The sequence below is a fragment of the Peromyscus eremicus genome, chromosome 1 (assembly GCF_949786415.1).
Source record: "Peromyscus eremicus chromosome 1, PerEre_H2_v1, whole genome shotgun sequence".
In the NCBI taxonomy this organism is placed as follows: Eukaryota; Metazoa; Chordata; class Mammalia; order Rodentia; family Cricetidae; genus Peromyscus; species Peromyscus eremicus.
Window position 1 is genome coordinate 99,377,459 of NC_081416.1, and position 17,714 is coordinate 99,395,172.

At 52.8% G+C, this 17,714-nt stretch overlaps 1 protein-coding gene across 1 annotated transcript in view; it reads left to right on the forward strand.

Moving 5' to 3' along the window:
* Positions 1–17,714, forward strand: part of Arhgef17 (Rho guanine nucleotide exchange factor 17) — a 58,920-nt gene that overhangs the window by 23,696 nt on the left and 17,510 nt on the right. Inside the window, exon 2 of the mRNA XM_059270395.1 lies at positions 14,509–14,586. Within this exon, the coding sequence (XP_059126378.1) occupies positions 14,509–14,586 (78 nt within the window). The remainder of the gene's footprint in view (positions 1–14,508; positions 14,587–17,714) is intronic.

The following is a 17,714-nucleotide window of genomic DNA, read 5'->3' on the forward strand; positions in this document are numbered from 1 at the left end:
CGTATGTGCAGGACTAGCAGGTATGTCCTGGGGGTCCCTAACATAGGAACTTGCCAGAGTTAGCAAGTCCTGCTCCCACCACCAAGGTTAGGGCAGCCTCACACTCAGGTATGACTTTGGCTCAGTACCTGTAAAGTAGTGGGAGGGAGAGGTCGGAATGGGCAGAGAAGACTGAGTTCAGAACAGACCAGCTCTTCAGATGTTTTTTACATCTGTCGAGGTCTGACATAACCCTCTAGCTCCCATCTCCCGCTTCTGACTATTATCTGGGATAAGAAACATTTCCTTCTCAGCCTAGAAGGTTCAGCTGTATCTTCTTGAAACCGAAGGGGGCAGGGTGACAGAAACACAAAAAGGAAAAAAAAAAAAAAAACACATTAAAAAAAAAAATCACGGCAGTTAAATTCAAGCCACATACCCTACAATCCCAGTCCTGCGGGCCTCTGCTGCCACCTATGGGTATTTGATGGAAGTGCAGCCCTGGAGCCCCAGTTCCTTGCTTGGGCTTCATCAGCTGTACCTTTCTCCACATATGACCTCATCATCTCTAGGGGACTTTGTGGGGGAATTTAGAGCCCACTTGAACCTTCCTGCCTTCCTGCCTCCCTCGTCTGTTTACAGAAGGGGAACCAGAGTCACACCAAGAAGGCCAGTCCATAGACGTATGTCCCTACTGTATGTCTATTATATACGTAGCTCTGGGGGCAGGCAGACATTGAGACTTCCCTCCTATTGCCGTACATTTCTTAGCCATCCAGGAAAGAGGATACAGCTCCCACCCCCACTGCCTAATTCAGGGTGCCCTAGGCTTGGCCTGATTTGACTTCTCATTTATGTGCTCTGCAACCTGGTGAAATCACTCAACTGCTCTGCTACGCCGTTTGCTTGACCTACCAGCTTAGGTCACTCCACTGAAGTCTCTTTCCTCATCTGTAACGTGATGTCAGTGCACACCTGTGGGAACTGGCTCTTTTTTAGACCTTAGTGCTCCTGGGTCATGGCAGACAGGTGCTCCCAGATTTTGTTATTGTCTTCTGGGGTCCTGGGTAGCCCCCTAGGGCAAGACAGGTAAGGTGTAGATCTGTAGCATGTGGAGGAGCAGGCTGGGGAGCTATCACAGGGTGCTCGGGAATAGCACGAGGCATACATAGGGCAGTGCAGAAAACTACCTCATTAAACATCAGCTAGTGCTGGGCGGTGGTGGTGCACGCCTTTAGTCCCAGCACTCAGGAGGCAGAGCCAGGCAGATCTCTGAGTTCGAGGCCAGCCTGGTCTACTGAGCGAGATCCAGGACAGGCACCAAAATTACAGAGAGAAACCTTGTCTCAAAAAAAAAAAAAATCAGCTAGCTGTAAAGTCCCCATTGAGGACGTGGCGGTATATTCCATGCCCTGGGGTCTGGGATGAGCTGGGAGTGTGGTGGTCAGGGGTTTTCTTCTGGGCTGAGAGATGAGCCAACCAGGTTTAGCCAGCAGAAGGCAAGCTGGAGCCACCGTCTGGGGAGGGAAGGCTGCCTCTTGCTCCTTACAGCCCGTGGATCTCTAGTTTTCTACTATTGCCCATGCTGGGATCTCAGCCAGATGTGGGCCAACAGATGAAATGTGGGTCCATGCAGAAATCATCCTGGCTTCATTTCTCTGTCAGTATGTCGAGAGCTCTGTGTCCGAGCTCTGCCCCTTGCAGTCTGCCTCACTGGACTTCCGTTTCTTCTCACTCCGGGCACTGATGATCAGGTGGTGCCTGGGCTGGAGTCCCCATGGAGGACCGTTCATCTCCAAGCTGGCAGTTAATATTGATGTTTGGTTGGGGCCTCATAAGAGCTGTCAGTTGGAATACCTGCCTGTATAGGGCATGTGGCCTGGGCTGCCTCCCAAGATGGAGGCTGGGCTTCCAGAATAATCAGGCTGCCAAGCCTCATGGCACAGCCTGAGTACCATGGTACCATTCTAGGTACCAAGGAGGCTGAGGTAGGAAAGTTCAAGGCCTGCCATGGCTAAAAGATGAGTTCAGGGCTAATTTGGGCAACTTAATGAGACCCTGTGTCAAAATAAAAAATACTGTTTTTAAAGGCTCAAGGAAGCCAGGTTTGGTAACATAACACTTTTAATTCCAGCACTTGGTAGGGAGAGGCAGGAGGATCTTTATGAATTCCAGGCTAGCCAAAGCTACACAGTGAGATCCTCTCCCAAAAAATAAATAATAGGGGCCAGAGGCATAGTTCAGCAGTTTAGAGGACTAGTTGCTATTGCAGAGGACTTGGATTTGGGTCCCAGCACCTACATGGTAGCTCACAACCGTCCATAACTCTAGTTCCAGGGGATCCAACACCCTCTTCTGGCCTCTGAGAGCCCCAGGCATGCGTGTGGTGTACATACATACATGCAGGCAAAACATTCGTGGTTTTTTTTGTATGTGTGTGTGTGTGTGTGTATAATAAACAAATATAAACCTTTTAAAATAAATAAATTAAAAACAAATAAAAGAACAGAGGTACAGCTTAGTAGCTCAGTAGTGGATTGCTTCCTTAGCATGTGAGAAGCTCTGGGTTGAATCCCTTCCACCAAAAAGGGGGGTGGGGGGCTCGGAACAAGTTTTAGGTGTGGCCTCGCTTCTGCCTGTCTCCTGTGTTCAAGAGAATAACAAAGGTCCACCTAGTCTGAAGGGCTCTAGGCCTCATCCCCGTATGAGAAGAGTGTCAGCAGCATACTGGAAGATGATCCTATCAGGTGGACACTAGCTTTGACAAATGTCACCTGACACAATGACCTGGGAGGGCTGTGATAAGAAAGTGACTCAGAGGCTGGAGAGATGGCTCAGAGGTTAAGAGCACCGATTGCTCTTCCAGAGGTCCTGAGTTCAGTTCCCAGCAACCACAACCATCTGTAATGAGATCTGGTGCCCTCTTCTGGCCTGCAGTCATATGTGCTGTATACATAATAAATAAATAAATCTTAAAAAAAAAAAGCCATGTTCCTCATTGCAGTCAGAATAAAAAAAAAAAAAGAAAGTGACTCAGTCCATGTCTAGTACATAGTAAATGCTTTATGAGTACTAGTCCATCTGTTGTTGTTATAATTTTCTATTTGTGATTATTTTGAATCTGGCCAGTTTGGGTCATTATTGAAAGACTCTTCAGTTTGTTTGTTTGTTTGTTTGTTTGTTTTAATATATTTTATTTTATTTTTATGTGCATTTGTGTTTTTGCCATGGGTGTCAGAGTTCCTTGAAACTGGAGTTACAGACAGGTATGAGCTGCCATGTGGGTGCTGGGAATTGAACTTGGGTCCTCTGGAAGAAGAGTCAGGGCTCTTAATCCCTGAGCCATCTCTCCAGCCCGACCCTTCAGTTTTTAACCTCTGCCACAGAACCACATGGTCACTTACCCCAGACTGCTGTGTGGTCATGTCTATAGATGGCCACACAAATGGGACACACTTAATGTCACTCATAGTCCTGTCTCCAGTCGCACATAGACCTCTGTGCAGGACTCTGCCTTGGATCCCTCCTTTCCATCAGTCACAGAGCCCCACCCGGAGCAGCTGGTCCCCAGAGAGCTTTGTGGCTTGGACACTTCCCTTCCAGCTGCCTATGAGGCCTGGGAACTGGGAAACCTTGAGAGGCCTCTCCTCCCAGAAGGGAGGGCCTACAGAGAGCAGGAAGTGACCTAGGAAACCAAGGAGAATGGATGGGTGATGGGAAGTGGGGGAGGGGGTAGAGGCCCAGGAAATGAAGTGTCTTATCCAACCCACACCCTAAGTAAGTGGCACAGTGAGGATTTGAACCTGAAATATATGGGTCTTGGTCTCCATACCACGCAATCCTTTGGGAACTTTTGTCTCTTTGATGACTCTGAGGAGCAGAGGAGGTTGTAGCCATTAGGGAACTGGATGGCCTATTCGACTGGGAACCTGTAGTACCAACTCTTCATGGATATGGGAGAGGCCAGGAGCACCAGACAGTCTGTCTGGGCTAGGAGCCAGGGCTGGGTTCCCAGGGACTATCATCCTTGATGCTGGCATGGCCTGTGGACAGCACTGTGTTCACCTCTAAAATGTTCCTGACTCAGGGGAACCTGTTTATATCTTTGATTTGGAGTAGAAGAGACCAGAGAAAGGTGACTTGGATAGCCAGTGAGCCTGGGAAGTGCAGGTGGGCTCGACCCCACAGGGAAGGGACCTGAAGACAGCCAGAGGGACCCTAGCCTTTACCAGCAAGATGGTGTCCCTGAGTGTTGCTTTCCTGGTTTATAAATTGGGAGAGTTACAGGAAATTGAGCCCTGATGTCAGCTGGGCATTAAGGAGCCAGCACTTGAAAAGCAGTGATGAGCCTTGGCCCTGAAAGCTGTGCAGACAGCATTAGTGACAGTGAGGAACCCTCATCAGGCTCCCCATGTACCAGTGTGGGCAGCTCCAGGGACCAGAGATCTCTCGACAAAGACAGCTGGGCAGCCAGGAGAGACTGGAGGCTCTTCCCTGCAGCCTGGTGAGACCTATTGTAGCCAGACATTTCTCTCCTGGCCAATCAGCGTTTTATTAAACCAATTTGAGTGACAAATCTTTACAGTGCACAAGAGTATTATCCCACAGCAACCTACTTTCCAGAACTGTGTGTCTCTCTTGGGAACTGCCTTTGCTCTTTTTGAGACAGGGTCTCATGTACCTCTGGCTGGTCTCCACCTTGTTTATTGAGAATGACCTTGAATGCTGATCCCCCTGCCTCCACAGTGCCTCCACATGGCAGCCAGGTGTATGTGATACTGGGGATCGAACCCTGAACTTTATAAAATATGTGAAGCAGGCACTCCACCAGCTGGGCTACATCCCCAGCTGCCCTTGTCCTTTGCCATTTCTTTGAGGTCCTGTCTTCCTAACAAGACAGTGTTGTGGCCCCAACAGGACATACACATCCCTTTTCCTTTCTCCTCTTCTTTCATCTTGTGTTGAGGGTGTGTGTGTGTGGAGTGTGCCCCTGACACAGCATGCATGTGGAGGGCGGTGGACAAGGATTTGGAGTTAGCTCTCTCCTTCCACCTTTTTGAGGCAGGCTCTCTCTTGTTCTTTATACTGCGCTGTGCACTCCAGGCTAGTGGGCCTTTGAGCTTCAGGTAACGTCTCATTTCTGCCCCCCCCCTCACCATAGGAGTGCTGGGACTACGGGTACCTGCTACCCCACCTGGCATTTTATGTGGGTCCTGGCAACGGAACTTAAGTCATCAGGCTTGAGTGGCAAGTACTTTTACCTGCCCAGCCGTCTCCCCAGCCCAAGACTGTGTCTTTAAATTCCTAGCATGACGCTTGGCATCTGGTAGGTGCTCAATAAATGTTTATGGAACAAATCAACCAGGAGATGATATAAAACTCAGGGCAGCTGCTCATCCTCTGAGTGCAGCCAGTCACGTGTGTGTCTGCCCCTGAGCTGGTGATCTAGCATCATTGGCTTCTCCATTCATCTTCCCGCATTCCAGCATTCTGCCACTCCCACACTCTTTCGTCAGTCCGTCCTACGTCTAACCTTTATCATAACTGGTCCAGCAGTAGCTGCAGGACCACAAACAGGGTCTTGGTAGGACTCAGGAGCCCAGTGGAGGGGATGGCGTCTGGAGGCAGGTGAGCAGGATGCCAGGATTCTCTCAGAGATGGGGAAGCTGTCAACAGACCTGGTGGATGCTGGAGAGCCAGGGTTTCCCTGGGTTGACAGAAGGGTGCTCTCAGAGCCAGGGTGCCCAGTGGTCTGGCCTGGAGTGAGTGTTGGTCATTTCCTTTCCTGACTCCTGTCTCTGGCCTTTCCCTCCAAAGAGGATATGGGCAGCTCTTTGGTGGTGGTAGGGAGATGTTTGGGGTGGGATATGGATGCAGTATGGAAAGAGGGCAGGCCTTCATGCTTACAAAAACTCTTCTCGGGCTGGCAAGATGGCTCAGAAGGTAAAGTCTCTTGCCGCCAAGCCTGAAAACCCAAGTTCAGTCCCCAGGTGAAAGGAGAGAATGGATTCCCAAAAGTTGTCTCTGACCTCCACACATGGACATGTACCCACCCACCCCCAGATATAACAAATAAATAATAAACAAATGTAAAGTAAAGAACAAAACTTTTTTTTTTTTTTTTTTTTTTTTTGGTTTTTCAAGACAGGGTTTCTCTGTGTAGCTTTGCGCCTTTCCTGGAACTCACTTTGGAGACCAGGCTGGCCTCGAACTCACAGAGATCCGCCTGGCTCTGCCTCCCCAGTTCTGTGACCTGCTCCAAACATCTGCAGCACTCTAAGAGGTAGGTTAAGCTGGGCAGTGGTGCACGCCTTTAGTCCTAGCAGAGATCAGAAGCAGAGGCAAGCAGATCTCTGAGAGTTGAGGCCAGCCTGGTCTACAAAGCAAGTTCCAGGACAGCCAGAGCTGTTACACAGAGAAACTCTGTCTCAGGGGGTCAGGGAAGAGTGGGATTAAATCAACACCCCAGCTTGGCACTCAGGAACCACAGAACCATACCTGCACTGGGTGCTGGGTACGCGGTGCCCTCTGCCTCACCCTGGTAGACGCTGTCCTGAAAGAGCTCCAGCGATGCGCTGCCTCAGCCTAGGCTGCTGTTCCCTTCCCCGACTTCCGTTTAGTTATCCGCCCCACCGGCCCCCAGTGCCATGGCAACAGGCTTGGATCCCATTAGCCACCGTTAATGAAGCAACACAGCACACTCTGCCTTTGGCGCTAAGTCCCACCTGTCATGGGGCAGAGGGCTCCAGAGTCTGTTTCCCTGCACCCGTGTCCTCCTGTGTCTCTTGAGCTCCAGACTGTGTTCAAGGCCTGAGTGCTTTCACCCATGCAGAGGTTACTACCAGCAGGGGTGGATCCATTCTTCTGAATTCCGTCTTGCTGGCACCAGTGAGGGATGGATGGATGGATGGATGGATGGATGGATGGATGGATGGTTGAGCTGTACTTTGCTAAGACTCCCACACTATGTACTGCCTCCCAGCCGCTAAGAAGAAATGAGGCCAAGATCAGGTAGTTTGAGAGGGCCACATGGGAGGAGGTACTCTGGTAGCTGAAGGTGGCCCAAGGGTCTGCAGTGACCAGGCAGGCAGCCCTCAGGCCATCTGTGAGACCTGGCTGCCCACCCTGGACATGGGCATACTCCTTCTCTCTGTCTTCCCCCAACATGCCCACCTGATGATGAGGAGGAGGAGGAGCAAGCTGTGGGGAGGAAGCACAGGCAAGGCAGTTCCTTGGGAAGGGAAAAGGCAGATGCATGCAGCTGGTTCCTGGCTCCAACCTAGGGTAGAATTTGAGATCTCTTGCGGGAGGGGTGAATGTGCTTTTCAGCACATTCCTAGGAGGTCCTGGGCTCCCAGTCCAGGGACCAGAAAAGAGCCTGTCACACTCCCTCCTAAATGAATGGTTATTCTGATCCAGGGGGGTCCAGGGGACAGAGCGGACTCCACAGATTGTCCATTCACTATTGGCTCTGATCCGTCCGTGCTGTGCCTGCTGCCCTGGGATCCTAGCCCCATGGGCTGCCCTTTCAGGAGTAGCTGAGAATAATTCATTTATGCCAGGCATAGGCATGCATGCTTGTAATGCCACTCAGGAGGAGGCAGGAGAATCATGGGGCTTTTTGTGTGCTTGTTTGCCACACTGGAAATTGGACAGGGCCTCATACCCAGCCAAGAGCTCTACCAATGAACTGTATTACCAGGCTTGTTGTTTGATTTTATTTATTTATTTATTTATTCTGAGGCAGGGCTTCTTATGGCCTAGGCTGGCCTTGAACTCACTATATAGTTGAGGATGACCTTGAACTGCTGAGCCTCCTGCCTCTACCTCCCAAGTGTTGAGATTATAGATGTATGCCATCTTGCACAGGCAAAAGTTATAAGCACATTTAAAAAAAAGATTTATTATTTATTATGCATATAGTGTTGTGCCTACATGTGTGCCTGCTCAGAAGAGGGCATCAGATCTCATTACAGATGGTTGTGAGCCACCATGTGGTGACTGGGAATTGAACTCAGGACCTCTGGAAGAACAATCAGTGCTCTTAACCTCTGAGCCATCTCTCCAGCCCAGCACTTAAAAACAAAAACAAAAACAGAAGTTCTGGGGAATGGACCCATGACCTCACACAGGCTACGCAAGCCCTCTTGTACTAAACTACATCCCCAGCAGGATCATGAGTTTGAGGGTAGCCTGAGCTACATGGGAAGACCCAGGTTCACACAAACAACATCCCCAGGAAGAAAGGAAGAAAGCCCACGTGCCCCTTGCTTGGCATTCGTGAGGTTTCAACTTCAATCTTCAGTACTGGTAGCAAAAATTAGAGGTGCTAGGGAGGAACTTAGCCGGCGGAGTACTTGCGTGGCATGCACAAGACCCTGGTTTCAACCCTGGGCAGGATACAAACCAGGCATGGTAGTGCATGCCTGTAATCCCAGAGTGGGGAGGTGCTTAGGGAAGGATCAGAAGTTCAAGGTCAGTCTCCACTACATAGCCAGTTTAATGCCACCCTGGACTATGTGAGACCTTGAGGGAGGGTGTTTAAAAAACAACAGCTCCTGGGTTGGAGAGATGGCTCAGCATTTAAGAGCACTTGCTTTTACAGAGGTCTCTGGTTTGGGTGCCAGGATCCAACATCCCCTTCTGGTCTCTATGGGCACCATGAAGGCACACATGCAGGCAGAACACTCATACATGTAAATTAAAAATAAGTAAATCTTTAAAAAATATTCCTTAGCACAGGGTGTGGGGTGTGGAGCTGGAGGGCTGAATTGTTTGGAGAGTGGGGCTGAGGAGGCAGAACTGGATACAGGGATGCAGGGACCTCCATGCCAGATGGATGCCCAGAAACTTGCACAGGCTGGCTGGAAAACGGAGGAGAGCTATTGGAGACTGGTCTGTTAACCAACCATGTGTCACATGTGTTCAGTGCCTTGGTCCCTTACCTCAGGGAGTCATCAGTCTCCGGGCAGAGAGGGGCATCAATCTAGTCATTGTCCAAATGTATTATTGCAGACTGTCTGTGATTAGGGTAAGGAAAACCAAAGAACACAGAAAAGATACACAAGACCTAACCTGAGGACCCAGGAGGGCTTCCTAGAGGAGGTGACGTTTGTGTAGAAATTGGTCTTAAAGGAAAAGAAAAGGCATTGATTGTTAGGGGAGGGAACCGGCTTAGGTCGAGGCCCTGAGGCAAGGGAGAGGGGTGGCTAGGGTGCAAAAGAAGGGGGTGGGGGTGGGGAACGAGGTTAAGCCTGGCTTGGGTGATGGAGGTCCAGTATCCCATTGCTCAGGAAATCCAGAGAGAACAGGTTGGAGAGAGGGAGTCAGCTGGCAGCTTGGTGAGTGTGGGAATCCCCAGTGTTGAAGGAGATGGAGCTAGCCAGGGTTAAGGCACAGCTGCAGGCTGTGTGGACCCCTTCCTAGTGCCCACGGGGAGTTGTTCATCACCACACTCCAGTCCTGCTTAAGTGGGTCTGGGGTAGGGTCTGGCCTTTTCCTGGGATTTGAGGAGAGAGCCTGGGAATCACGTTTAAACAAACACCAGGGAGTTGGGTGGAGGGCAGATGGGGGATGGACAGAGCCCCTCCCCAGTGGGGGTCCTGGGGAGAGGCGCTGGAAGGGTTGGAGCCAGGTACAGAACACTGACTGAGCTGGGTGAGGTGGTGGTAGGGTTGGGGGTGACTCAATGTGGGGTGCTTTGGGTGACAGCCCCTCTGTCACATCCGAGTCCCCCTCCCGGAGCTGGAGCCAGTGAGGTTCCCAGAGATCCGAACTTGATTCCCGCATGGTTCTCTGCTTCTGCCATGCTGTAGTTGTTGAACAAGGAAGTCCGCATGATTGTGAGCGGTGTTGGGTCAAGTTCCTTGGGTGTCAGGATTTGGGATCTGTATGGTAACAGTGTTTGTTAATGCGAGTGCACTTGACTCTGGCGTCCTCTGATCCACCCAGCACCTGGGCCTGTCCTATACTAACTCTGTTCATCCATGGCTCCTGGGTGTGTAAATCTGTGTGCGTGCGTGAGTGCGCTCTAGATGCAGCAGTGGAGGCGCCCTTGTCCGCGGGTGTGTGTGACTTGTGTCCTGGGGCGGGGGTGCCAGGCCCTGCAGACGCTGGGCTTGTTGCAGGATAAGGGGCGGCGCGCAGAGGGCGGGACTCTCCCCCTGCGACGCTGCGCGCACTCCCGGCGCGGAGGAGGCCGCAGCGCCACCGGCGGCGGTGCTCACCCCGACGCTGCTACTAACGCCGCCACCGCCACCGCGGCGGGGCTCAGGCCCCGGAGGAGCGCGGGTGGGAGGGGGCCCTCCGACTCTGCGCAGTGCCCGCCCCGGCGGCGGCCCGGCCGCATGCTGCAGATGGTGAAGACCCTGGCCCAGTTCACCATCGCGCTGGAAGACATGCGCGATCTGGGCCCGGCCGCCGCCTCCGGGGAGTCCGCCGGGGGCGGGGGCTCTGACACCGCGGAGGAGCCGGGGGAGGCCCAGGTACTGGGAGGGGGAGGGGCAGCCGGGAACCTGGGTCTTGGCCTAGGATGCCGCAGACCCAGGATACTGGGGGGATGCGTGGGCAGATGCTGGAGAGCAAGGCCTGGAACTTGGATCAGACACTGGGAGCCTTCCTGCCTGCCTGCCAACCCTGGGCTTCGGGAGGGCTGACCTTAGATGAAGGCGGAGGGGTTGATGGTGAGGGCCGCGCTGATGGGGTTGGCTGGGCACCAAGGTTCAAGGCCCAGGACAGTACTGTTTTGTAAAGTGGATCAGGTGAAAGCAGATTTGTTGCTGGGGTCCCCTGGGTCCCCAGGAAAGCCAGATTTCTAGCCTCCCTCAGGTTTGAGGGGCCACAGCTGTATGTATGTAACTAGGGGTAGCCAGCATTGCATCCCCTTTACCATCTCTGCACTGGAACTACGGGGCCTGGGATGTCATACTGTGGTGCTGTGGAAAAGGTGGCGTCCCCATTCCTGCCTCCAGCTGCCTTTCTGGAGGGGGAGGGGGAGGGTCCCAGGGATGCTGCCTTGTTTTTATATGTTTGTCTAGGCCGAGACTCTGTTCCATGCTCTGGGCACAATGGGGACTAGGGCGCTACCGTCAGCCGGGTGCTGTACTGTGGTGTGTGTGTGTGTGTGTGTGTGTGTGTGTGTGTGTGTGTGTTGCTCCAGGTCTCTGGGCAGGAGAGCCTAGCTCGCAGCTGGATAGCTGGGCTGCATTTTTGATTTGATGTAGGGCATCTTGCCTTCATGGCTTCTCTCTGTCAGGGTCTCAGTCTTTGGGTCTAACGACAGACGAGTACCCCACACCCCTCTTCCACCTTCCCACACCTCCCTGGTCCCCATGCCAGGGCCCTGCCTGTGGTGAGGGGATCTGGAGGGAAGCGGAGCTGAAGGGCTGGCCTGCCTGGAACAGGTGGGCCTGCCGATCTGGTTGACAGCTGCATCGTCCCGTCCCCCCCCACACACACACACACTGCTCCCGTGTCTGGACACGTGCAGAGGGTGCTCCATGCAGTGACAAGGAGCTGGCCTTGTTTTCTATGCTTTACCTGACAGCTGAATGACAGCCCGCTGTGCTTTGCAGCAGGGAGGAGGCTGGGAGAGTCGCGCTGCTGCGTCAGCTCCCTCTACCACCCCAGCCTCCCGGCCAGCAGGCCCAGCGCCAGCCCTGCCTCGCAGGAAACTTCTCTGACCATGACCCAGGTTGGGGCTGGCAGGCCAGTGAGTGTGGGCAGGGGACAGTGGCCGTGAGGCCCAAAGGCCGGTCTGGCTGTCTTAGAGTCCGAAAACTTCCCGTGAAGTCTCAGTGAGGGGAAATGAGAAGAGACAGTGAGGACCACTGTGTGTGTGTGTGTGTGTGTGTGTGTGTGTGTGTGTGTGTGTGTGTGTGGACACCTCCCTGTGCCCCGTCACCAAGCTTGTATGGTACCAGGACCAAAGGGTTATTATTCCACTTCAAAAAGGAGTGTGGAAGCAAGGCCACCAAAGTCACACAGATGGACGGAGCAGAGCTGGAGAACTCTGTGGCCTGAGGTGGCCGGTCGGTGTAAATAGAAATGTGGGGTGCCAGAGCCCTAAGGCTCTGCACGAGGAGGCTGCAGAGGCTCTGGGCCTTGCTGTGTCTGTCACTGGCCATGTGGTCTTAGGCAAGTCACGTCACTTCTCTGACTTGACTCGTGTGTGCAGTGGCTGACAGCACTTGTGTCCTGGAGCTGTGTAAGGCTGACAGGAGATTACACGTCCTTGTGAGGTACTGAGGTGTTCCAAGAGCTGCCAGCACAGGGGTGGACATGGGAGACCCAGGGCTGCTTTAAGTTTTGAAAAGCCCCAGAAGCACCCAGTATAAATGGCCTGCTCTGAGGTAGGGCCTAAGGCACATCTATACAACCCAGAGCTTGGAGAGATGGAGCAACCCTGCCTTCTGTGTCCCGAGGAGATATCGGTCACTCATGCCTCACTAGAGCTTAGCATGGGAGTCCACTGCTGAGTGTACCTTCTGGTCAGTTATGAAGGAACAAGACTGATTCCTCAATTCCAAGGTCAGAGGGCGCAGCACCTGAAGTGAGCTTACCATGGCCAGAAAAGTGAACAGTCAGCTGGGCTGTGGCTCTAGCATGAGGGAGGCCGAGGCATCCTGGGCTGTATACTGAACTACAGAGCAAGACCTCGTCTCAACAAAAAAAAAAAATAAAACAGATAGTAATAGTATTCAAAAGGTAAGTAGTGGTGAGGCCAGGTAGACCCAGAACTTGGGTCCCCGAGCAGACCAGGGACCGGACAGAACAGTGACAAAGGTCAGTCCCACTCACGGAGTCTCTACCTTAAGGGGCTCTTGTGGTGGGGACTGGAGGCATGCCCAAGCATAAGCACTCATTCTGGAATCTCCACACGACAAAGAACCTGCAGGCCTGGATGGCTGGAGCCCTAGGCACAGCCCAGCCAGATGTGTGAGCCTCACACCTGGCCGAGGGCCAGTCTAGAGGCTTGAGTGTCAGTATGGAGCTCGGCAGTGGAGTCCCTGCCAGGGCAGAGAGGCTGCTGTGGGACGCGTGCTATGTAGGATGGTTTCCTGGAGAAGACTGGGGACAATTGAGGCTGGCAGCAGGTGAGCGCTGCCTCAGGGGCCCAAGCCCAGACACATTCCCAAGCTTGCTTCTAACAAAGTCTTCCCGTGGGATAGAGCTTACCTTGACAGAGGCAGGAGTCAATTCCTCGGGATGTGCGTGCAGATGCTGAACAACCCCCGGGGAACTCCTAGGTCCTCTGTAAGCGTCAGTGACTGGGTCGCCCTCCCTCACGCCCCCACTCTGAAAATGAGGAGACTCGCTGGACTTGTAGCTCAGTTGGTGCAGTGCTTGCCTAGCACACGTGCAGAGCCCTGGGTTGCTCTCCAGCTGTGCCATAAGCCAGATGTGGTAGCTCATCCCTGTAACCCTAGCACTAGGGGACGAGGGGCAGGAGGGGCGGGAATTCAAGGTTATCCTGGTCTATGTAAGACCCTGTCTCAAAAAGAGAAGAGGGTCGGAGAGACGGCTCGAAGGGTAAGTGTGGGCACCTATGCTTGAAATCCCAGAATTGTAAAAGCCAGGCACAGCAGTGTGTGTCTGTAACCCCAGGAGTGTGCATCTGTAACCCCAGGAGTGTGCATCTGTAACCCCAGGAGTGTGCATCTGTAACCCCAGCAGTGTGCATCTGTAACCCCAGCAGTGTGTCTGTAACCCCAGCAGTGTGCATCTGTAACCCCAGTGCTGGAGAGCAGAGATGGGCTGAGACTGTGAACTCCAGGCTCAGCGAGAGATTCTGTGTCAAAAAATAAATAAGCTAATTAATTAATTAATTAATTAGCGTGGGAAGCAATGGAGGGAGACACCTGACACTGACCTCTTGTGTTCACACACGCACGTGTGGGTGATCAAACCTGCACATGGGTGCACACAGATCCCCCACCGTACACACATGCACCCACAAAGAAAATCGAGAAGAAATGGAGAAACTCTGTACTACACAGGTGGTCAAGAGGGCTGGGAAAATGAAGTGCCCAGAACTGGAGCAAGGGAGGATCCAGCCTTGTGAGAACCCTGCCACCTCCAGCTCTGTGGCTTCTATCACCAACCTTACTTCCCTGGGCTGCATGCAGTGTCTTCTAGCAGTGACAGCGTCGTCTACTGATGCTGTGACACACAGCCAGGTCGAACACGTCCTCATACAGCAAGCTGGAACTTGGCGTTTTCAGAGTCAGTCCCTAGAGTGGGTGTAGCCGCAGGCATCCTCCTTTGTAAATAGGAGGGTTTATTGTTGTTGGTCTTTTGTCTTTGTCCAGAACTTGTTGGGGTGGCAGAACAGGGAGACTCGGGGGAGCGTTCCCAGCAGAGAATGCCCGAGCAGAGGCCCGGCAGGACGGAGGTCAGGATCCTTTGGGAAACTATGCCTGCGAGAAGCAGGCAGGGAAAGGATCAGGTGGGCTCTCGGAGTGTGCAGATGAGCTTGCGTGTAGCTAAGGGGAACAAAGGACCACTCACCTTCTACTCCTGTCCCCACAGGACATGCGGAAGCACGTGACCATGACCCTGCTGGACACAGAGCAATCGTATGTGGAGTCACTGCGCACCCTAATGCAGGTGAGGCCCATGGCCTAGGCCTGAGAGCAACATTCCAAGTGTAGGCAACAGACTTGTGGGATTACCCATGTGGACAGGGATTGAGACCAAAGAGCTTATAACACCTACATGTGGAGAACCCCGACGTGGCCACCCTGAAGGAAGAGGTCACCCCCTGCAGGGTAGGTGAGGATAGAGGGTCCCAGACAGCACAGGAGTCTCCACCCCATTGTTTCCATGTTCCCTCAGCAGCCCTGGACCCCAGTTTTGACCCTTGATGGTGCCTTTTCTGTGACCAGAATTAAATACTGAATATCTACTGTGGGCAAGCTGTGGTCCAGGTACACGAAGCCCAAGGATGAGGGAAGGAAGAACCCTGCTGAGTATATGGGACACTAGAGCAGTAGTTCTCAACCTGTGGGTCTCGACCCCCTTGGGGTCGCATATCTGATACCCTGCATATCAGATATTTGCACTAAGATTCATAACAGCAGCAAAATTACAGTTATGAAATAACAATGAAAATAATTTTATGATTGGGGGGTCACCAGAGCATGAATTAAAGAGGCGCAGCATTAGGAAGGTTGAGAACCACTGTTCTAGAGGCGCGGAAGATGCTGGACCAGTATGCCATCAGGGAAGGCTCCCTAGGTCTTGGGTGATGTTGCAGGAGCCAGCAGGGGCCATGCCATAGGGTCCTTGAACTCCAGGAGAAGGATTTAGATCACAGTGGGGTTCCTGGAGATTCGTCAGAGGGTTTTGAGCCAGGTATGTGCTTTGAGAAGTCTGTGTGACTGCTGGAAAGATGAGTGGCAGGAGGCCACTCCAGGGCCACAGAGTTCCAGGAAGGGCACCAACTGTAGGAGGGACAGAGGGGGGCAGACACGTAGGAGGTGAGCTGCTCAGGTCAGGTGGGTTCCAGGGATTGCAGGGTGGGTATGAGGTGGGAAGTCAGGTCTATGCCTGGGCCCCTGGCCTGGAGAGGTGGAGAACAGAGGAGGGATAGGTAAACTGAGGCTCAGCTCTGTGTGTACTGCAGAGGCCCAGAACCTGGGTATGTGTGCTGAAATGGAGCTCACAAGCACAATTAAAGATGAGCTTATTCAAGCCACCACAGCTCAGGCTGAAGTAGAACCTAGGAAATATCTAGAAACAATCAACCTTCCTTCTCCCCTCCCTCTCCCGATTCCACAGATCTGTACAGAGCCCTTCTGTAGACCAAACACTATTCTCTGGGCAGGGCAGGGCAGGGCAGGGCAGGGCAGGGGCCGCCATTCGGCAGTGAGCCCGAGGGACAGGAGGCATCTGTTCCCTGGAGCTCATGGGCTGTTCAGGAGAGTAGCAGTCACCAGCCAGAGAAGTCACATCTGATGACAGATGGTGATACAGAATTCAAGGGTGTGTATACATATATGGGTAGTCCTCCACTTGAAAGGGAGGGTGATTCCGACCCACGCTGCAACACTGGTGAACCTCGAGGACACCGTGCTAACCGAAACAAGCCACTCACCTAACAACCGGTGCTGGATGGTATGCATTCCAAGGTTCTAGGAGTCATCAGGCTTTCGGGGATAGAAAGTGGGATGGTAGGTGGTAGCAGTGTCCAAGGGAGGCTGGAGCTGGGGAAGGGAGTATGGGGTGTTAGTGTCCAGTGGTCCAGAGCTTCCAGCTGGGAGAGGAAGTAGGTGTTTACACAACAGTGTGAATGTATGCACACTAATCTGTGCATTTAAAACAGATTAAAGTGGGGCCAGCTCAAAAGAGTGCGTATCTAGCATGCAAGAAGCCCTGGGTTTGATCCCCAGCATTGCATAAACCAGGTGTGGTGGCTCACACCTGTGGTCCCAGCACTCAGGAGGCAGAGGCAAGAAAAATCAAAACTACAAGGTCATCTTTGACTAGTAGACAGTTCAAGGGTAACCTAGAATTCATGAGAAACTATTTTTAAAAAGCAAATGAAACTGGTTAAAGTGACCAATTTTATCTTTTGTCTGTTTGACCACAAGAAATACATTGCCTCTGTTTTTATAAAAATGTCCACAGATATAAGAGCATAGGATGAATACTTCCCTGTGTGGGCTTGGGGAAGGTGACTCTGGGTTTGGAGTGTCCAGCAGAGACCTGAAAGGGTGGGTAGGATTTCAACAGAGAGCTCATTGAGGGGAACAGGCCGAGCACACAACACAAGCAAAGACCAGGACAGTGGAGGAACCTGGAGCAGAGAGGAGACCGGAAGTGCCCGGTGTGGCTGCCGAGGAGAAGGGCAGGAGGCCAGGCAAGGGCTGGGGTCTCCTGTGGGCACAAGAAAACCTGAGGAGGGATTCCCAAGATGTCAGACAGGAAGAGTAGCCATGGCAAGGGCCCATGGCCATCCCCCAGTTAAGAGCTAGTGGCTGTGTGGACAGACAGCCCTGGCTTTGAGTCACTTGTCTCCTTCGGGGCGACAGGAGTTGGATCACTTCTCTAGTCCTTAGTTTCACCTGTAAAATGAAGTTGTTCATGTGTCCTCTCAGAGTGAAGAGAGAGATGGTGTCTCTTCTCGGGCCTGTGGGCAGAGAGGAGAGCGGAGGAACACAGAGCAGGCAGGCCTGGCGTCTGAGTCTGCTGGGCCCTGTGAGGCAAGCAGAGCTGGAGGTGAAGACACCAAACTGAGGTTCCTGGGTGGGAGGGGAGAGGGAGAGGCGAACAGGAGATTATCACTTGAACCCAAGGCATGGAGGTGCCATAGCCTGCGCGTATGGATGGAAGACGGGTCCCTCCAGGGTTCTGGAGCGTGACTCCGCTGCTCACACATGGCTACACTTCTTGGTCAGCTGTGTAAGCTGGAACAGATCATGGGTGCACTTGTGCCTCTCCTGCCCTGGCTGTAGAGCGGAGATCACAGTAGCCCTTGTCCCAAATGCATATCTCAGATGCACGCAGCATCTCACATGTTGCCTGCACGTGTGTTGGCGCGCGTGTGTGTGTGTGTGTGTGTGTGTGTGTGTGTGTGTGTGCGTGCGCGCGCGCGCAATTGCCTCAACCTTTGTAAGCCTTGTGAGGGAGAAATTATGAGCTATTTTGAATGAGGGACCAAAGACGCAGAAGTTCAGAAACAGACGCTGACGCAGAGACGGGCACTAGCTCCGTGACCACTGCCACGCAAAGTG